The sequence below is a fragment of the Fusarium oxysporum genome, chromosome 6 (assembly GCF_000149955.1).
Source record: "Fusarium oxysporum f. sp. lycopersici 4287 chromosome 6, whole genome shotgun sequence".
NCBI classification, from domain to species: Eukaryota; Fungi; Ascomycota; class Sordariomycetes; order Hypocreales; family Nectriaceae; genus Fusarium; species Fusarium oxysporum.
The window spans coordinates 4,076,915-4,098,204 of record NC_030991.1 but is presented as its reverse complement, the minus strand read 5'-3'; the positions used below and the strand labels follow the sequence as shown (position 1 = coordinate 4,098,204).

General features: G+C 46.8%; 7 protein-coding genes across 7 annotated transcripts; 4 read left to right on the top strand and 3 right to left on the bottom strand.

The window, feature by feature from the left end:
• Positions 1-2,132: 2,132 nt before the first annotated feature.
• On the top strand, positions 2,133-2,845 carry FOXG_21424 (uncharacterized protein; the record flags this gene model as incomplete). The annotated part of the gene is made up of 3 exons (XM_018401759.1): positions 2,133-2,609; positions 2,718-2,759; positions 2,813-2,845. 3 exons carry the CDS (start codon positions 2,133-2,135, stop codon positions 2,843-2,845), a joined length of 552 nt encoding a protein of 183 aa, XP_018253698.1.
• A 2,064-nt stretch (positions 2,846-4,909) lies between these two features.
• Positions 4,910-6,092, top strand: FOXG_21423 (uncharacterized protein; the record flags this gene model as incomplete). Its single annotated transcript, XM_018401758.1, has 2 exons — positions 4,910-5,017; positions 5,079-6,092. 2 exons carry the CDS (start codon positions 4,910-4,912, stop codon positions 6,090-6,092), a joined length of 1,122 nt encoding a protein of 373 aa, XP_018253697.1.
• A 1,876-nt stretch (positions 6,093-7,968) lies between these two features.
• FOXG_21422 (uncharacterized protein) lies at positions 7,969-8,961 on the bottom strand (the record flags this gene model as incomplete). Its single annotated transcript, XM_018401757.1, has 1 exon — positions 7,969-8,961. The coding sequence occupies one exon, from the start codon at positions 8,959-8,961 to the stop codon at positions 7,969-7,971; it is 993 nt and encodes a 330-aa protein (XP_018253696.1).
• Positions 8,962-10,472: 1,511 nt separating this feature from the next.
• Positions 10,473-11,225, top strand: FOXG_14109 (uncharacterized protein; the record flags this gene model as incomplete). The annotated part of the gene is made up of 1 exon (XM_018394172.1): positions 10,473-11,225. The coding sequence occupies one exon, from the start codon at positions 10,473-10,475 to the stop codon at positions 11,223-11,225; it is 753 nt and encodes a 250-aa protein (XP_018253695.1).
• A 3,197-nt stretch (positions 11,226-14,422) lies between these two features.
• On the bottom strand, positions 14,423-15,648 carry FOXG_14108 (uncharacterized protein; the record flags this gene model as incomplete). The annotated part of the gene is made up of 2 exons (XM_018394171.1): positions 14,423-14,830; positions 14,887-15,648. The coding sequence occupies 2 exons, from the start codon at positions 15,646-15,648 to the stop codon at positions 14,423-14,425; spliced, it is 1,170 nt and encodes a 389-aa protein (XP_018253694.1).
• A 693-nt stretch (positions 15,649-16,341) lies between these two features.
• On the top strand, positions 16,342-16,935 carry FOXG_14107 (uncharacterized protein; the record flags this gene model as incomplete). The annotated part of the gene is made up of 2 exons (XM_018394170.1): positions 16,342-16,397; positions 16,503-16,935. The coding sequence occupies 2 exons, from the start codon at positions 16,342-16,344 to the stop codon at positions 16,933-16,935; spliced, it is 489 nt and encodes a 162-aa protein (XP_018253693.1).
• A 2,347-nt stretch (positions 16,936-19,282) lies between these two features.
• FOXG_14106 (uncharacterized protein) lies at positions 19,283-20,635 on the bottom strand (the record flags this gene model as incomplete). Its single annotated transcript, XM_018394169.1, has 2 exons — positions 19,283-20,487; positions 20,539-20,635. 2 exons carry the CDS (start codon positions 20,633-20,635, stop codon positions 19,283-19,285), a joined length of 1,302 nt encoding a protein of 433 aa, XP_018253692.1.
• Between the last annotated feature and the right edge of the window lie 655 nt (positions 20,636-21,290).

The window sequence follows — 21,290 nt, the reverse complement described above, 5'->3', positions numbered from 1 at the left end:
TGGTGAAGAGATAGAATGAGTCATCCAAGATGACAATCTCAGAAGGACGTTTCTATTTATAGTGTAAGGAGGGATAGATTAAGTAGGAGTAGTCTTACAATCTATGGGATTGATGCATTGCTCATCGTTCATCTGCTCATTCATTTCCAGGGTTCCAAAAACTAAGTTAACGCGAAAATAGACGATTTTAAGCCGTCAATGCATTGTGATTACGACCTCACTTTCCTTTTTAATTTTGTTTCTTCATTGCTTTCATGGCACATACAGTCAGCGCTTAACCCTTTCGAGACGGAAGGGCATTTTTTACCGTCACGGTCCCACCATCCATTTCGTCGTATTGTCTACGGATAGGAAAGAAAACGCCAATAAAAAACCGATTAAATACACATTGTTCTAACTGCAGAATTCTGCTCGGCAATTTTCGCCCACATTGTGCTTCGAAAAGCAATAACTGCCTTGAGGGTTTCAGACTGTAATGAAACCCTTGTCCGAGATCTCGCCATGTCCAGACAACACGCCGGAAAAGGTCGGTAAAAGAGGACAAGTTCATATTCAAGAAAGTAAAACTCTAGAATCTTTAACCGTATGAAATGGCAAAGTCCTCGCCTTGTAGGCAACAGGTCGATGTATCTTCTAAGAAGTGTTGCTCAAATAACGAACCTGCTTGTCTAGGGTAGTCGACGGCCAATAATGAGCCTGACATTGCCCGGTTTTAACCTAGTGCCAACATCAGCCAGGCCATTCATATCACCAAAGTATACAGCGCTACTACTAAGGGATTTGATGGGCAAGCAGATACCGTGTCTACACGCCCGAATACCATGAACGGAGGCAAGGCGGGTCGGCACCGCGATGACTACTGTTGAATCCGGATCATGTGGCGGCATATTTGTCATCCGCAGAAGTCAGGTGGAGCCATCGGAACTCGTGGGACCAGCCACCTGAGTTACCCTAGATTGGGTTGAATGTTGACGCGTCGATTTCACCCCCAACTCTCTCCTGTAAAAATTCTTTCTTGGCACGCACTGTTAGTGCGGTGCTAGGAGCGGGATTTTCTGCAGGCCACGCGACCACACAAAAACTGCGGGGACGCTATCGGCTCCCTAACAGCAGTTTTCAGAGAAGGAATTTTGGAGAGTTCGCCTTCTCTGACAACACCTTTGTCGGATCTAATGGCGGCACCTCAGAACCAGAACGCCTTAGATATCGGAGGGCGATGCCCCGGGCATTCGTAGCGACATCCTTCCGATCAACGACGCCGATTGCGATGGGTTTTTCTCCTTTAAAGGCAAGCCGCACCGTCGGCCTCTGATCCCTTCCCGAGGTTTTTCCCTGCCGCCGCGACAGTCGACTACGAGCTACAACTTGGTTACTGGAGATTGTGGACTGCGTCAGCAGATGTAGTGATGCGCGAGAGAATTCTGGTCGGTGGAAAAAGTTCGACAATAGATTGCCCTCGAACCCGCTGACGGGTGACGGGCTTGAGAAATACAGCACCTTTTGTGCCATTGGTATGCTGGATGGTGAAGGAAGCGGGGTATCCTGTACCTAGCTAGCTCAGCACGTCTTTTGCTCCAGTAGGAGATTTGGCTTCGTTACAGCCACCCAGACGAAAAATACACATACATACATACATACATAGTCGATTTCACCCCCACCTTTTGGCGCGGTTTCATTAAAGGTTTTAGGACACTGACACTCAACGTACAGGCTGGAGGTGCCAGTGAACTCGTACGCTACTGTGTCTCAATAATCCGCTTGACTTATGCCACGGCTTACTTGCGATTGATATACGTAATAGAGCTACTCACAGACACAAGTGAAGTGATCGAATGTAGAAGCTTCGACGCATTTAACCCAGTAAAGGCACGTTCCATTAACCAAGCTGGTGAATCTACGGTTACCCTTGCTGAGCCTAAAGTCCACATGATTCCTATTGCAAGCGTCTATCTGGTTGAGACTATCTCAAGTATGGGAATGCAGCTAGCTGTCTTATTTCACATAAAGACAGGCACACGACCATAGTCCGCTGCCGCGAAACTGATCTCGCGATTACCAAATACAGCTGAATCCCAGTAAACGCTCTGCATATCTCTTGATAAACTCGTTATTCGAAATTGTGGCTGACCATTATGAGCTCGTCTTTCCCTTACTATCGACCTGGGCTAAGGACCGCCGCCTACGCCGCCTTCACCCAACTCTCACTGTCTGAACAGGCAATTCGAGAAGAGAGCCAGTTGAACCTTTGCCGAGACATCCTTGAGGAGACCCTTTTGATTCTACGCCCTGAATGTCAGTTAACATTGAAGCTTCAAAATGCTCTTGATGAGGTTCGACGTCGATCTCTAGCAATGCTACCTAAAGAGGATGCCCGACAGCGCTATAGCAACTTGAGACACCACCCATCGCCATGTGCCATCAGCGATGATTCTGAATACAAACATTTCGACAACATATCGTGCGCTTCAGCTCAGGATCGCGTTGCATCGATGTCCAGCATTGAGATGGATGTTGACAAGAAAAATAGCACCGCCATGGCCACATCGGTATTCAGAGCTGTGCCGGCCGGAAATCGACACGCAACTCTGAATGACGACATCCAGAAACCCGTATATGCAGGCAAGAGGCATTGGGTAGACGTCAATACTAGAGTTTTTCCCGTCGCAAAGCGACTCAAAATCGGGAGCAATTAGCTATCAAACTGAATGGAATATCAGAAAGTTACTTCAGAATCACTCTACTTCACAATTGACCTGAAAGTCAGCTCCAGAGAAATCTGTCAGTCTGGCTTCCGCAACCATTTACTCCGTAGTGCAATGCGGTCTTCCTCAAGTTTCTCTTCTGAATGGAAAGGACTTCTATTGAGAAATGCGGAATCTAACGTTTGCTGTATCGGAACCAGTACGACTCCGCACAACTGATATCGTTTTATTTCACGCATTCCTACGGGGCTGAGGTTCCAGACCCACACGCGCTAGGCTACTTACTGCAGTATTGAGCGTTTACATTTTCTTCTTTCACATCAACGAGGTTGGTGGAGGCTCTGAGTAAATGTATATGCACTACTCGAGAGCACCCCTGTATGTGGCTGATGATGCTGACATGCCAATCATGCGGCTGCCTATATGGGACATCGCACCTGACATTTAAAGTAGTTCTTGATATGTCAAAGGCCGATAGGGGTGACAAAGACTGTGTTACTATAAATAGGAAGGTGAAAGTGCCCCCTACCGCTGCGCTTGGAGGGGTTAGAAACCGGGCTGCGTGATTTGGTCTGCATTGGCGCAGTGTGAAGGGGGTGTATCCGCTCACTTTTTCTTTCACCATGCAATCCTTTGCACCCAAAATAGACAGTTTCCCAAAGCTACTCACGTTGAAGACGATGGTCGTGGGTACAAATGGTACTGGACCTATAGGATATGCATATGGTACACCACCTCCGCGCGATCGAGTTCAGAATCTCTTGGGCTATTATTAGTCTACGAAAGAGTCTTTCGCTAGCTCTCGCGCCCTGGAGCCTTCGCTGTTTGCGCCATTTCACCAGATGTCTCTGGAGCAAGGTATACTCTCTAATATCTCCACTTGAGGCATGGCGTAATCTGCTTAGAGATTGTTCTGTGACTGCTTGGGAGTTTAGCTCTGATCCATGCATAGCACTACAAAGCTCCTTGCTTTCTGCTAGTAAATTCACGCCAGCCTGCTACGATATATCATCCGCCACCTCCTTCTGAAGCCACGGCTCAAGCTTTCTTGGAACGAGCCTTCTCGCGCCGATTTACTATGTGGAATGGCATCCTAGATGATCCTGTCCATCACAGTTGTATCGGCCACATAACTCTTCATCATGGCAAGGCTGACAGTTTTGCCATTCATGATGACTTGAACCAGTCTTTTGGCAGCCGACGAATGTTGGAGTACTAATGTAGCATAATGCCGTGGTCATTCGTCCTGCGTATGTCTGTCAGCATCCACGCCTAAAGGTCATCAATGTGGAGACATAAGATGTGTGAAAATCGTTCCAAATGACACTAGTTCCGCCACAACAGGAAGTGAGATGCACAGTGTCTGTGAATCAAAGGGCTGGGCACCTGAATGTCTTTGAGCTCCAACCCTTCACCCCAGCTTAGAAGTCACATTGAATAGAGTACAAGGTTCGCCAGTATTCAGGGTGGCAATTTGGGCAGAACGAGTGGGAACGAGAGCGGGCGATGCAGGAGTAATTTAGAAACGGCGAAAGGAGATCTAGTATGGAGAATATGGGTGATACCCACCATGGTGGCCTGTTAGGCGCGGGGCTGAGTGCTCGGAGTCGGCCGGATCATCGAGATGCATGTCTTGGTTCGAGGAGGGCGCATGTAGGCGGGCCACAGAGACAGTCAGAGGCGTTCTCTGTCGATGTCGAACATGAACAGCACACGGGACTGAGATGCTGGTGTGCACCGAGGCGCCAAGAGAAAGTCTCTCATTCTACCTTGGAGTAAAGTAACCATTACAGGACGCAAAAACACGAAGGTAGCCCACGCAGGTATACGGCTTTCGATGGCCATACGGCACTATACTTTGGATTAACTTGCATTTGTCAAGGGGCTACGCGGCTTGCGCCCGCCTTTTTGATTCGAGATAAGCAGTCGGGCCCGAGAATAGCACTTGCTGCGGAAGTATCAGAGAGATGCGGGTGGCAAGCGTATAAATTACACCATGATCTCAAAAATCAGCAAAGCACCAAGCGAACATAAAGTTTACAACCAATTTCACAAATTCATTCTACGGCAAGCCGATAGTTGCTCGACCACCCGGGGCATAATTATAGCTCAGACGTAACGGCTATCAGGATATTAATATGCTTTTCTCCGTTTCTTAGCTCTTCTTCGTCCTTGCTCTCACTTGCACCTAGCGTTAGAGCCGAATCATGACAAACATTGATAACCACCGTGCTAGTGATTCCATGAACCGCGTCGCCAGTACGCATGAATATGCAGAAGATATTTATTCATTCCTTATGGCTAGAGATAAAGAGGTAAAACCCCGTCATCCTTCCATTCGATTATGACTTGTGGCTCACCTGAAACTACCGCCAGCCTCTAGTGTTATACCCAAACTATCTCCGATGGCGAAAGCCCCTCGTGCAGACCATATTCAATACTTCGTTTTCGTTTAAGCTAGAGACCTGCGTGCTTGCAGTTAATCTAATAGACGTTTTTGCGTCAAGGAAAGGCCCATCTACTGTGATAGTAGCTGCCCACCTTCTAGGCCAGTTCGACGCAGAGACCGATGGCTGCATTATAGCGATAGCGACCTGGCAGAGGGACATGATTGCCCACGGAGCGACACAGTGGAGAGCGTTGTCATTGCTAGCCGGCACAGCGCTCATGGTTGCTTCCAAGTATGAGGAAAATCAGAATATCCAGGTAGGGATGACCGTTATAGCTGAGATTCTTCAAATTCATGACTTTACGAAACGGCAAAAGAGGCGACTCGCGATAATTGAAAGGATATTCTTACAGGTGATCGATTGGAATTTGGGTGTTCCAGGGCCTCTGCCATTTCTACAACATTTTATTCACGAGCGAAGAATGAGACCAGAGGCCGTAATTAGTGGCAACGAGACCAATGAGCAATACGAGAATCACCATTCTAATCAAGAATATGCTCGCAAAAGAGCAAGCACGTCAAACGAAGCTCTCGTTGAAGTCGTAGCAGAAAGTTGTATTCGGATTGCGATGACACAACATGATGCTGCCTGGTATGATCCCAATGTGATGGCCGGGATATGTTATCAATTAGCCCTATATGTCGTTCAGAGCGCTAAGCCAGACGGCTACAAGGACTTGTTCACAGAGCATGATGCTAGGATGATATATTTGGTCTCGCGAACGAAACTCAGTGCGTGGCAGGTTAGACGCGCAATACGGACCTTGCTGTTATACATTTTGAACGACCCTTTCTCGGATCCACGCTTTTGCTGGTGGAAGATGCTTCCGGAGATGAGATGCCTAAACAATCAGCTTCTGACCGAAGAGAACCTTTATCTGCAACAGTTATCTCGAAGCTTATGCCACAACGTTTACTCGCCTGAGTTAGCACGCCGTTGATCGGAGTAGAAGGAAGAAGATGTCTTCTAAAGGGTTCAGTGTCTAGAATTCATACTCTTGACCGCCTCGTCGATATACGGATGAGGGCCGTTATCACAAATAGTCAGCTTCTACACAGCAGCAACACAGGCATACCCATTATGGCCGAGAATCTCATCTTTTATTGTAATGACTTCACCGACCCAGATAACTTGGCCACGGCTATGGCCATATGGAAGGTGACGTACTAGCGACCAAACACCTGGTTGATTACATCTTGGAGCCTCGTCAGGTATGCTTCGGGGTTTCTATGACGGCAGAGCAGATGTTTGAGTGTGAGAGACTGGCAGCAATTCTCAACCTTGTACTAAATAAATAGATTATTGTGTGTTTAAATCCTTAGCACTATACTCTTAAAGCTGCGATATTGTTATAGTATGTTATGTAGGATTCTCGTCATTTGACACCGACTGCAGATTTAGCCCCGTTTCGGAATACTGCTCTGAATAAACCGTATAGTATTCAATGTCTGAATCTGAGAGGATGGCCGCCGGCTGTAGATGAGCTGATTTTGTGATCAGACCCTCATCAGCGGAAAGGTTGGCGGGCCGCTGCGAAGCTCGTTCCAACTATGCATTGATTGAATTTGAGTTTGACTTTCTGATCTGCCATTGACCAAATTGACAGCTTAAAAAGAATCCACCTTCCATATATTTCAGCCACTCTGTACGATGTCCTTCTTCGTGGCAACTATCACCCCATTTTCAATCACGTGTAGATCAAGAGAGACACGCAAAACACCAAGTGGAGGAGGCGGCTGGGGGGAATTGCTCATGTACTTATAATTTCCGGCCCCGGTGGCGAAATGATTTATCTACTTGATGTTATCAGTACTCGCTATCGCTGTACCTGGCAATACTGGCCCAGTGTCTCGCCGCGATCTCATATAAAGCATTTTTGGTTGTAGTTGGTAATTATTATCCCATCATCGCCACTATATGTCCTTATTCGGTACAGATTGAGTGAAGCGCAAATGCGCTCCAATTCCTAAAGGGATCATGTTTGACCGAGCCTCCTGAAGGAACCGAAAAACTCAGGCAAGGGCTTTTCCCGCAATATATGCTATGCAATCCAGCCGGCCTTGTGGCTAAATGCTGGTTACAAAGAGAAATCATGCGTATAGTCTTTCCAGCCTCGGTCCTAACCCTCATGATGTACTCCTTTCTTTCGATGAACCTACCAGTAAGCTTTAGCATCAGTTAAGTCCTTATATCCCGTCATCTCTCGCTCGGAAGCTATCCACCCGACTGTGCCACCCGTTCCAGGCCGAGAAAAATGGCGTCTAGATAAACACTACAATAGGTTTGGAATGGGAATTCCACGTGAGAATACCAACGTTTACGGGTTTGAGATTACCATGCATCCAGTTATTCTAACAGAGAAAATCAGTTACGCCGAGAATATCCGCTACAACTATCGTGACAATGGATATCCTGTCTGGCAAGCTCCTGCTTAAAAGTTATTTAGTGTATGTCACCCCCCATCGCCATCTTTGAATAGTCCTACTGTAAGGCCGGTGGAAAGTGTGTCCCGGCAGCTGGCTCTCGGACGAGCCAGATATCTACAAAGCGGTTTACTTACCTCTATATGACAACTATTTTTCTTCGCTCTGACCCCGAGGTCTGTTACCTGGATATTCACTTTCCCATCTTTATACGACATATTTGTATGTAGTCAGCACAACAGCATAGCAATCCAGCTTATCACAGTAAAGCAAAAGTGACTATTGGTAAACAGAATTTCATCACCTGGAATGTATTTTATTTTGGGTTATTTGTAGCATTACTGGATATTGCGTAGCTGTAAATCTTTCAATTTCAGTAGACAATGTATTCTCTTACGTATTAAGCAGAAACTCAACTTCAGTTCCAAACACCCCTTTTTCGAGGTCGTTGAGAAGTTGTCTGATAACAAGGCACCATCGAAGGACTGCTACTTGACGCTCTCTCCTCTCTCGTTCATCTACTAAGAGTTTCATTTTCTGCTTACATCTTTCCATAGACCGTCGTGAAGCTTCTTGCTCTTCGTGCTTCTCTTGCAAGACCAGGTTTATAGCTTCTTCCTTTACCTTTGACCGCCAGGCCTTGAACTTTGCCTGGCTTCTTCGTCCACGCGAATCTGCCTGGTAACCATCGACTCGAAGCTGTTGGATAGAGCTCAGAACAGTATCGAATATACTTTCCACAGTCTCCTCTTTCACTTTGACGTTACTTTCTACAAGTTTAGCTTCAAAAATCTTTGTTTCTGTTGCCTTAGCAAGGCTCTCTGCGTCCTCCAGCCTTTCCATCAATTGTTCGATGGTTCCTAAGGATAGAGCCAGTTTGACGATATGAGTTAAACCGGGCTGAGTGGCATCCCCTCTGCCTTCCTCTCGAGGTATAGTCGATACTATAGCCGTGTCAGGTTCGTTGATTTGCTGGAAGCTGGTGTTGCTTTCTTCATGCCTGGGCTGATACGTCGTGGCGTCGATGCTTGTCGATGAGGCAATTAGCTCAACGGGCTCATCGCGACTTATCCCCCTTGCAGCAATCCGTCCATTCGTCTTGCTCGTCGCGTCTCCCCTCAGGACACGTTGAACCGAGTCATCCGTTCCTAATATGTTGCAGGTCTTCTTGGGTGAGTGATGAGATATATCAGTTGCATTAAGAGCAGATGGGCGTTCCCTACGCTTTGACTTGTCTGTTATTGAGACTTCTTCGATGTCATCGGGGTTGGAATTTAGAGTTTGATATGTGTCTTTGATGTGTGGTTGCCCAAAGTTTTGGCGGGCATTATTTGCACGATTCCCCTCTAATTTGAAATAGAATTTCCCAAAGCGTTGAACGCTCATCCTGGGGAATGTGAATAAAGAGCTTTTTTTAACTCAGAATGATAAAAAGAAAAACAAGGGTAGCCTGTGCTTCAGCTGTATCTTATAGCAAAACGCACGTGGTTTTCCAAAAGAAAAAGGCACAAGTAATGCCCTGACTTATGAAGATTCAGAGACCGGCCAAGCTAGCCTAGAAGATTTTAAAATAACTGAAAAGCCCCTGGTTAGTAATGCTTAACTTATACCAAAATTTGGATATTTCTATATCAAGCAAAATGTCTTAGAAGCGCAATCTATATATATGCGAGCGAGTATTGCTAAGACCATGTTTGTTTGTTTTGTTTGTTTGTTTGTATATTTTTCGTCTGGGTGGCTGTAACGAAGCCAGATCTCCTACTGGAGCAAAAGACGTGCTGAGCTAGCTAGGTACAGGGAAACCCCGCTTCCTTCACCATCCAGCATACCAATGGCACAAAAGGTGCTGTATTTCTCAAGCCCGTCACCCGTCAGCGGGTTCGGGGGCAATCTATTGTCGAACTTTTTCCACCGACCAGAATTCTCTCGCGCATCACTACATCTGCCGACGCAGTCCACAATCTCCAGTAACCAAGTTGTAGCTCGTAGTCGACTGTCGCGGCGGCAGGGAAAAACCTCGGGAAGGAATCAGAGGCCGACGGTGCGGCTTGCCTTCAAAGGAGAAAAACCCATCGCAATCGGCGTCGTTGATCGGGAGGATGTCGCTACCGATGCCATGGGCATCGTCCTCCGATATCTAAGGCGTTCTGGTTCTGAGGTGCCGCCATTAGATCCGACAAAGGTGTTGTCAGAGAAGGCGAACTCTCCAAAATTCCTTCTCTGAAAACTGCTGTTAGGGAGCCGATAGCATCCCCGCAGTTTTGTGTGGTCGCGTGGCCTGCAGAAAATCCCGCTCCTAACACGGCACTAACAGTGCGTGCCAAGAAAGAATTTTTACAGGGGAGAGTTGTTGCTAAGACCATGGGCTCCTTATAGCTACTGGTCTAGGGTATGCTAAAAGGGTTAGTACATGTGATTGAAGTATTGAAGTTTTCTTGATTAGTTTCTAATAAAGTGCCAGCAATTGCCGACTTTAGCAGGTACGGAGAAGAACAGAAAAGAATACTATTTAATCTAAATCTGCAAATAGTTGTATATGTCGTTCCCGATGAGTATGGAAGTGGCGTTGGTTTGGTCCAGAGCATCACAAGTCTAAAGTAAACAGGCGAAATTTCTTGTAACTAACTTCATGCGTTCCCTAAAAAGTGCTTTAGAATCCTTTCAAGGCGAAGTGGCATTAGGGCGACTAGGGATAAGTCTGATTTTGTGCCCTATCCTCTTTCTTCTTTCCTGTTGAGATTCCATCAGTCCTGTCGCTCCTTGCTCTACAAACCTCTCATTCATCTTTCAAATATTCAATCAATAATCTTCCACTTATTAATACGAGTGCTTCTTGAGAACCTAGATCCGTTAATCCAAGTTCATGCTGCCATTAATAACAACAACTCTCCGATAAGATGCGTTTCTCAAGCTACATCGTTTCCCTGATGGCCGCCGGTGCCGTGGCCGCTCCCCACAACGGCAACTGGCAAAATGGCAACAAGAATTCTAAGGTCGTTACCAAGTTCGAGTACGTTACTCACTACGTTGTCGGTGAAGGCAGCTCTCCGCAGACCACCTGCGTCCCTCAGCCTCAGAAATCCGGCTTCAAGCAGTACATTCCCACTCCCGTCTACGCCCAGCCTGCCACTTCCCAGTTCGTCAAGGAACCCAAGCACGCCCCTAACCAGGATTCTAGTTCCAACTTTGGTCCCAGCTATGGTCTCTCCACCGATCAGGAAAAGGCCATTCACCTCCACAACGAGGCCCGTAAGGCCGTTGGCAATGACCCTCTGTCTTGGGACGACACTCTTGCCTCTGGTGCCCAAGAGTGGGCCGACCACCTCGCTTCGAAAGGCTTGCTCAAGCATTCCCAAAGTGACGATGGTGAGAACCTGTACATGGGCACTTCTGATAGTCCTTACTCTGCTGCCGTCAAGGCCTTCCTCGCCGAGGACAGCCAGTACAACGGTGAGGCCATCTCGGGCTCTAACTACATGAGCTTTGGCCATTACACCCAGTGCGTCTGGAAATACACCACCAAAGTCGGCATGGGTGTTTCCAAGGACAGCAGCGGCACCTCCTGGGTCGTCGCCCGCTACCAGAAGCCTGGCAATATGCAAGTCCCTCAGCAACGAAATTTCATGCTATACTCGCTAATATTCATATAGTATCGGTGAAAAGCCTTATTGAAGTGTCAACACGAGTATAGAAGGATGTTCAGGTTCGGACACGGACATACTTCATTAACAGAATCCAGACCCTCAGGATTTATAGTTATAACTTACTGCCGTTAACACCGAGCTATAGGGTCAACTGTAGCCTCAGAACTCTCCAGTGAATCATTTTACGGCTTTTAACTTAAAGAAATCTTATATTCAGGTCCGCTCTAAATAGCAATAACAAAGGCTTTAATCATTCGCTGTACTAACTACTGAAAACTTCTATCTAGACACTAACGTAACAAAGCCTTAGACACTCCTAGAGTCTAGCTTCTACTGTGGCACTTGTAACTCACGAACAGTTCGCTCTCGCGTTCATTAGTAAGTATTAGAGAAGACGATCTCTTAGGAAGTGACACGGCCTCGGGAGGATGGAAGTAAGAAACCTGGAAAGAATATGTCGCTAACTTGGGGAGGGAAGGAGCCCGTGAGAGTGACGCCATCAAATGACAATCGACTGGGGACGTTAAACTTAGACACTTTCTAGATCTCAATAGAAAGGCCTTGCAAGTAGCTGATCATTCGTGGTGATGTTGATGTAGATGGATATTCCAAACTTGGGTACAACCCCCCTTTGCCTTAAGTGACGTGTTTGTTCCGAAACCTGCAGGACAGCGCGCCGCGGCAACTTTGTTACTTTGATTTCATGAGGTCTTAGCAGTGTACGAACTTTGATCAATTTTCACGGTCTGATCCGATCTACAGATACGTATGCATTTGATTACCTGGTGGCCGACAGGCACGATGACCTTAACGTTAACTTCCCTCAGGTCGCGTTGGGACGTCCTTAACAGCCGAACTTCAACCCCTGACATCAACCAACCGCTTTTACGGAACGCGCTTGTCTCTAACTGGTGACGGACTGGGTGCTTGACGGCCTTGTATTTCTTCGCTGATCCCTAGCGGACAGGGTTACCAATGAGTGAGTAAACTGTAGGGTAACAAGCATGAATTCTTTTTATGCAATATTTCGAGGAGAATGTTCGTACTAACGGGTAATTCTGACTCCATAAGCCTGAATATTCAACACACAAATAAAATTCTACTAAAAGTAGCTAACGTGCAAGGTAAGTGGATCAGACAAGTTTACGCATTCGGAAACCATCGTGGGCTCAACGCCCATTGGTGATGTAAATGAGGCATCGCTTAGCAAGGTTTAAGCGTCTACGTAGACCATTGCAGGTATCACCAGGCCTATAAACGGTGAGCTTCCTACCGATTTCTCGCTTGTTGTAATTCATAAAATTGATTGTCTTACCCCGCTTGATAAGGTGTAGAATTGAACTTTGTGAGCTGATTGCATTTCGTCAATCTCTTACATGAAGCAATAACCGCATATAGCACCTGGATTTACAACTTCTACTTTTCTTGCTAATGGGTTTCGCCCACTGGGTTGCGGGGGGTTCAAAGAGGGAATAAGTGAAGCTTAGATACTCTTTGAAAGCAGCTGATACTGATCTATTGGTATCTGCTGGTGTAGCGGGTAAGTAGACCTTGAGAACGCCTAGCCTCCAGTCTAGCCGCCGCTCTGCCTGACTAACAAGTTGGAGTTAACGAGAGCGTGTGGCGTCGTTGGGTATAGGGTAGTACTCAGAGGAAGATGCGTCGATGATTCTGGATAACCCCGAATCACCTCTGCATACTCTTTGTATTTTACCACCGCTGTCCTCCTTGCCTCCTCCACCTTGGCGACTCCCCTCAGCTCCTGTGGCCATCGCGACTCAGACGGCGATATCTTCCCAAACTTTGACCGCTACTCGGACTGGGCGATCTGCAAGGGCAAGATCACCAAGGACCGCTTCCCCAACCTTCAGGCGCCCAATCGTGAGGGCGGCTGCGTCCGGTACTACCAGGGTATCGACATGACAGGCGTCGTCACAGAGCAACACTTCTTCTTCAAGGACGGCTTCAAGACAGCTTGCGACTGCGCCGCCAAGTGCCTAGAGGAACCCAATAAGTGCATGAGCTGGGTGTGGAAGCATACCTGTATGCCGGAAGATGGTGGCAAGGGGTCGTGCACTCAGTACAGCAGTCCTAACCTGCCGACTAACGTCACGCTCAAATACGACTTGGCGAACAGCAAGGGCGCTATCCAAACGGTCAACAAACGGACAACAGTTGGTGATGATGGCCAATCGATCCCACCCCCTACTCTCCTATTCTTAATTGTCGTGTGCCCCAAACTGTCCCCTACCCCTGTTTATTCTCACATATGTGTCTATCTACGACCGATTTTCATCCATCGATCTCAGCGACTACAATCGCTCTTTTGCACCTGGTCTTACAGTCCAAAATCAACTCTCGTAGAATTAATTGATTTGCCCCACATCGCATGGGGTAGAATTCATTTTTGACCGGGAGTAGAGTTGAATATACTAAAGTCACTAGCCGGGGGTAGGTTTGAGTTTCTGACTGACGCTTGATTACACATCGCAATACAACGACACCATGATGCAGTGCCTACATGAAGATCCCTTCTGTAATGTAAAGTACGGGTGAGGCCGTGATCCATTAGGTTTGGGGGCCAAGGTGTCTGGATTTAGGAGGTTCAACGAGGATAGGAGGGGCTTAAGGCCATGCCGAGCAGATCTAGCAATGCCGTGCTTTTTGCCCAGATGCCCCGATGCACGTTTAGGACTCAAAGCAAAACCGTATTTAGTACATATAATAGCTGCTTCCGGCAAATTGGAATAAAGGCTGAGCCTTTTGAGCTTCTGCAGCTTGGCCGGGAGCGAAGTAGGATGGCTATGTTGCCTATTAATAGAGGAGCTGGCCAGTATGACTAAGTATATGTAAATATGATAGACGGGATGGAATGGCGGAGATGGAGTAGATACTATACGGAGATGATAAATACGTGAGTTTCAGTAGACGATGGTGATGAATATTGTTTAGGTCTGTAGTCAGACTGTTGAACTAGACAAGGGTTAACCGACGGAAGCGCGACGTGTTTCGTGCTTTAGGTTTTCTAATTGCAAGTGCGTTTCCATCGAGGAAAATATGGGGCGAAGATACTAGACGGTGAGCGGTCAAAAACAGGAAACGCAACGTTTCTGCTGATAATTCTTGGGTAGGGTATCATCCAACTCCCTTGCTAATCATCTACAACTCATGATCTGTCCAGAACACCTGTGCAATCCAAAAAATCAAGAACAATCGCCCCGGCTCGCCTCTTGAGCACGCTTCTTGCGAGGCTCAAAAGTCATGTTTTCAAGATTCTTGGGGGGCTTGTAAGCTCCGTCGACACGATCCTCCTTGTCATTTGCATCGTCTGCCTCATCGGAGTATCGATTCTCATCGTCTTCCGCCATCCGGTCCTCTGAGCTTTCTGAATAGCGTCGCTTATTAACAACGCGGATTGAGGGCTCCGGCACCTCCTTTTGTTCTCGTAGCAGTTTGCGCCGTTCGGCCTTAGCCATCATGTCTGACATGTCGCGGTATGAGATTAAGAAGGCAGTGTTGGGACAGCCTTGACATAGATTGTCAGGCGCAAAGTCGTGAAGGTGTAGTGTCAAGGACCCAGTTACAGGGTTCTTGTTGGCGTCTCGAAAAGGCTGAATCAGTCAGCTTGTTCCTTTCACGTATGAAGCCGAAAGAACACAAGATATACCTGTGACTGAACAACTTGCTCAATGTCCATGTCAACTCCATCACCATTTTGTGCTGGGCTGAACGTGGGCTTCCACGCTGATATGGTGGACTCTTTGTCTTCATTGAGATCAATGCCAAGAACCACTTTGATCTGTCCATCGGTATAATAGATGTACCGTTTGGCAATCCGTCGCAACTCCTTCGCGTCTTGAGTCAATGCAACCTCGACAACTAAGCCAGGGTATCGGGCTTCGTGATGCTCGAGCTGCGCATCCGGTTGTTGTTCCCATTTGTCATCGCCATCGTTCAGAAGAACACGAGATGACAAAGCATTGTCGATGCTCTCGGTGAAGGCGCGAGCTTGTCGGTTCTGGCGTCCGATTTCGCGAATTTTATTCAAGATAGCGCTTCCAAAGAATGAAATGAATAAGTCGTGGAGCGCGGAAGGCATGCGAAAGCTGATAAGTTGACGTCGAGGGTTGTAATCGAAGCGTCGAAAGGTAGCCTGGATCTCGTCGTGAAGGCGGGTGTAATCAGCCTTGCTAAGGTGAAAATTCGTCAGCGGCGAGTAGTCGCCAGTCCTACACTTGCGCTTGAACTCGACAAGCCCTTGGGGTAGTTCATCAGCGGTAGCGGTCGAGGCCCGTTTGCGTTCGTCAGAGGCTGGAGGCGAAGGCAGAGACTTGCGCTCGGGCGGGGTGATCCTTCGTTGGTACTTGACGGGATGCGAAAGAGGCGCCTTTGGTGATGATTCGGGTGATGGATGATGCGTATCGTCCATGCTTGGAGTGCACGCGCGTGGGAAAGCGATGCGCTGCGCTGTGATGATGGTGATCGTGTGTTTAGGTTTGGATTGAATGATGAGGGCGGAGCGCGTTATCTTATCAGCGCGGCGGTGACTAAGGCCAACGTGTACCTTGGCCAATCAGAGCTCTCTGCCAGCCACAGCCGCTTGCAACAGCTACAATAGCATCAACAGTGAAATTCCCGCTAACTTCAAAAGCTTTAATTACGCTCAAGTTCAAGGTAATATAAGTTTTATAAGTTCATAAAGTTCGCAAATTCTCATTAGCGTATACGATAAGCAAGCGAGACAGACAAGCGAGCGAGGCACCCCACTTTTTACCTTCAAAGCTTATTTTTAAAACATCACTCAAATTGTCTGCAGACATATGTAAGCTATGATTATGAAATCCGAGGTGTTTTCTTAACAGTTACTATCCATCACTTAGACTTGGGTAGTCCCGTAGTCTATCATTGCAGTGATCGTCAGAACAATTGCCACTCGAGCTTCCCAACTCACCGGTCCATTGAACATGTCACTATCTGATTGCATGTGGAGGTGGACTTTTGATATCCTTTCCCTAGTGCTGTCTCCTGCATCATCTCTTTCGCTCACTGTATACAGTAGCATATGTGAATAACACCCCAACGACCACCTCACCATCTGGAGCAAAGAGGCAAAGAACATCCAATGCTCTACCACAACTGTCTCAAGTGCCTGGAGCAATCAATTGGGACGGAGGCTTGGTGAGAACCTTCCCTTCTAACTTTTCCTACAATGAACCTAACCATCTGCAGCCCTCTGGAGACGAGATCGAAGAAAGGTTGAAAAATGCTTCCAATACCATAAAGCCATTCGCGCAGAGGTTTGAAGAACTGTTGGCCCGACATCGACGACGAGCATCGCAGGCTCTCTGACGTTCAGTGCAGCCTTGTCCGTAAAAAGAATCACTACACAAATTTCCAAAAGAGAGTCCAGGGCGCTCTCAAAGACGTTGAGAAATCCATAGCCAACGAGAACACGACGCTCAGACGTCTCGAGGAAGCTCACCAAAAGGACCCTGAGGATGCTGAGATCCGCAGCCTGATCAACAAGCGGAAACAGACTATTCGCGAGCACCAGGAGGTATACGGCATCGTCAAAAGCCAGCTCGAGAAGAACATCGCTAGACTATACGAGACCGATTATGGGATTGCGGTTGTTACTGAGAGAGTCGGACAGCTTGATACTGAAAGGGCGGATGCTCTGAGAGAGAAGGAGGGTGCTGTCAAGGCAGCACAATGAATGTATGGAATGTATCTCATCATGACGCTTAGATAGCAAAATCCAGTAGATACGCTTGAGGATCTTGGGGTCCTTGCGGTTCCAGGAGTTTAAAGAAATGCTTTCAAAGAAGGACATCTCTTACAATAAGTACTTGTTAGGCCTTTGATCTCTAGGGCAGAGGCTGCATGGTATTTATAAGATAGAATATCTTATATATTTAATAAAGTATTATATCTCCAAGGCCTTGAGGTATATTGTAGTAAACACATTGAGTCTATCGTCTAAAGTGGCAAATACTAACCTAGCAGAGACATGGGGAGATTATATAGGTGTACTTGGGGTTGTCAGTAACTTTAACGACTTCACGTGGCTCACTCCTTTCTAACACGCTAGACAGCCAGAAAGACTCCGGCATAGCTAAAGCTACAAGCAATTCATATATGTTTTTCTCTGCAGCGAACCACCCGGCTTCCCTTTTTCTTTTTTTCTTTCTGAAAAGAAAAAAAAAAGAATTAGTTTACCTCTGACTTGCTGGCGCCCCGAATGCTTGCAGCTAAATACCCAGAGAACACCTCTAATCTACAACTTTCCCTCTTCAACTTCTAATTGGCCGCTTGTAGCCAGCCAGCTAAGTAGCTAGTTACAGCGTTATGTGACTGGATGACGTCTATAGGCCAGTTGAGATGTGGATCGTCGATTGAGAACCCTGAACGAGATCTTTAAGCTGGTAAGCATATAGCACATATTTGGCATTGATGGCCTTCATAGCTTGATCACAAGACGTAATCAGGCAGTTGTGAAGGGCAAGATTGCACGTCAGGGCAAGACCCTTCATCACATACGAAGTAACTGAAGAAAATGGAACCCGGCGCCGCGCGAGGAGTCCCACGATTGCCTGAATATACCGTTGAGCATTAAGGACATTCCGAAGAGCACTGTCGGATGGCTAGAGTGCTATATATGAGTCTATGGACGGCTGCGTCGATTGCTGTAAGTTTCGAGACGTCTCACTAGCCTGGATAAGTTGCCGGTGTCGATTTTGTGCATGGGTTATGGCATTGCTCGTGTATCTGTTGCTCCAGCAAGTTGAGAAGTGAAGATAGTGAGACGTATTCCCTTTGACCCTAAGACTTCCGAACCATTCCAATGTGAGTCTTGTTCTTCTCAGGACACTCAACACGGAAGAAGCTGTAGAAGTCCTAGCCCAGCCGCCCGAAGGCCGTTAATTGAGCAGATGCTGAATTGATAGGTAGAGCTAACGATAGTCGAGGTTCTCAGAATGAGTGCTTAAACCTATGGCACACTAATGCTGTCTAAAGCGGCTAGAACTTGCAGCGAAATTCGCAGAGTCAACAACAATAGACAGGATAGCTAGGCTATCTATATTGCTACCTTATATATAATTATACTCCTACCAGCTCCTATTCAATCTCTCAATATATTTGTATATTCATAGCTAGTACAACACCTACTTACTCCAAGGCTTTTTTTTTCTTTTTCATGATTTTACTTACATAATATGTAGATCATACTGCAAACCAAATCCGTAAATAGTAAATATTTACAGTATCATTCAGAAACTGTAAATCTGGATTAACCCAACTATGTACTTAGGTCTTGAATTCAAGGATTAACATTGCGTGACATTGTGGCATCTTCTCTGGCTCGTCCGCTATCTGGCTAACCTGGGGCTAGTTGACTACCGCTTGGGAAAGAAGAACAAGCAAAGTGGGAACAATGACTAGAAGGAACAAGATAATAGACTGTCTTTGAAATGACACTTCATACCCTGCTGTAGTTGGATTGTAATTGGCAGAGGCACATAGCTATTAGCAGAGACACAGATCAAAAATCAGAGAACTATTGCGCAGCATGAAACTCAATTTAATTGAAGATAGGCATATGCAGCGACTCTAATCACAATGCTGAGTGGTGCAAATATCTGTTCTCTATTTGTAATAAAGGCTTACATGATCTCCTTCATATAAGGACAAATAGAATAGGTCATTAACTTAAAAGCATAATGCCTGGTTGATCTCCATAATGGCGGTATTATTCTACAAAAACCATCAAATTATCTCTAAAGACTCAACTGCCAAAGCCAATAAGCCTCCAATCTCAGTAGTAGAGAAATGGCGGTGATAAAAATCGCCCTAGTACAAATAGTGATGAAAGTCACGGTAGTGGAATCAATTGCTCGTACCACGCGACATATCTTCACATGGTACCTTCTACCCTCCAAACCCAAGATCGCCTATCATAGTAGTAGTTGGCGCTTACCTGGAATCTCCGTTTCTGGCAATCAGCACTTATTTGTCTCGATGTCCAGTGTTTGAGGATGAGAGAGCATACACAAAATGAATTTCTACATTTGAAACAAAATCATGAACTGTCTGAACTGTCTGAACTGTATTTCGTGCTCTTCGACTGCTGCTATGAATAGACCACGTATTTCAGCATCCTGTACAAGCCAGTCGGAGTATTGTTGTATATCGCCACTCCCTGAATTTTGTAGGTTGGTAATAGTTCCTTTCCGCGCAAGAAAATGGCCGATAATTTGGTTTTTGAACAAGTTCCATTCCTTCAAGTAGGTTTTAAAATCTTCTAAATAAGTGTCCTTATCAATCTCGCTTGGCTGTACCCCATCGATGGAGGCGGGAATTTGAGGAGCGGTAGGTGGTGTTGGAAACTCCCTACCACCCCCAGACCCCTCTTTATCCGAGTCGAAAGGTGTTTTCGGATTGACTGGTCTATTTTGATTAGTATTGGGAGTTTCTACGTTGTCTGACTGCAACTCAGCCCTGGTGGACTCATCATTGGTATCTTGAGGGGCAGGTGGCATAGGTATCGTGCCGGTAGACTGTTTTGATTCTGCGGGTTGTTCAGATCGTTTCGGAGGCTCAACAGGATGAGGAGAAGCCGTAGTCTGTGCCGGCTGCGGGCACGGAAACTCACGTGGCCGAGGTGGCGGCGTTGAAGTCGGAGTAGGAGTGTTATCTTTGTTCATGGCCTGGGGACTCTCGGTAACAGGTGGATCAGTCGTCGCAGTCGAGGTTGGCCCCTGGGGAACGGGTCGGGGCCTCGAGCTATAATTGCTGCTTGTTGCGGGTGCTTCATCCTTCTGAGTCGCCCAAGGATGGAAGCCATTCCTTCTCGAGCCAAAAGAGGCTTCCTTACGGTGTCTAGCAGACGCTGTAGGTGGTGGAGGAGGGTGAGGGGTACGGCGCTTCCCCCCCGTCGTTGTGGCCGATGCACCATTGCGTGGTTGAGCAGCTTCAGCTTTGGATTTGGTATACTGCTTTGAGTTGGGAACACCCGCGGAAAATCGTTGGTCTTGTGCGCGCCATGGTGTAGGTCGAGCTTTTGCTTGATTGGGTTGCTGAGGAGTCACTTTCGACCACGGATTATCCTCATGACATGAAGGACCTTGATATCTCCTATGGCGTCGCGATGCGTCATATTCAGCCTTTTTGCCAGGATCAGAAAGGATATCGTATGCCTTTTTGATTGCGCAAAACTTTTCATTGGCCTTTTCGTCTTTTGAGTTATGATCTGGATGAACGCGTAAAGCTGTATTTCAGGTAAGCGATTGTGGAGCGAAATGAAACCACGCCGTTGTACCAAGGTCTCTGAAATTCTTTTTGATACTCTCTGTATCTGCTGTCGGTGGCAGCTGTAAGTCTGCATAGAGGTCCTGTGACTCCCGGCATATGTTCATTTCAGGTGATGATATAGTCACGCGGTGAGTAGAGGGTATTATTATACGTGGTGGTACCCCTGGTAGCTATGAATCGAGTGAAAAAAGAGTATGAAATGAAAAGCAGTGTTCTTTATGGAATACAAGAAGGTTGTCGTCAATGTGGTCTATATCGAATCGCGCTTCGGCTTGGCAAAGGAGTTGTTTTCGACTTCAATTGTCGTCACTGCCCAGCCGGGGTCCCGCACTTTATTAGTAGAGCGAATTCCCAATTACGACATACAACGGAGTATTTTTAATTTACATATTCCTGGTTAATATGGAAAACCATAGAAAGTCGCCCTTAAAATAACCTGGTCAAGCTAGGGTCCTGCGGTTCATAGCAAAGATCTTCAAAGGCTGACTGTCTCCCATGGATGTAGCCGTTACGATCTCAAGGAGTCGTCTGGTCGCCGATTTTACTGTCATCCACCTGGCCGCTTAAAAAGATCAGAACAAAGCCTACCGATACAATAGGTATTACCCAGCTCAGCCCCTTTACCTGACGCCAATCACGATTTCTTTTCTCATTTCATTCGCCTTGCGAGAGTGGAATGGCTCATTTTTCTTTCAGCCTCGCTTGGCTAGCCGTGATTTCGCCGTCATAGCGTCGTTCCTCACAGATCCGGCTCTGATC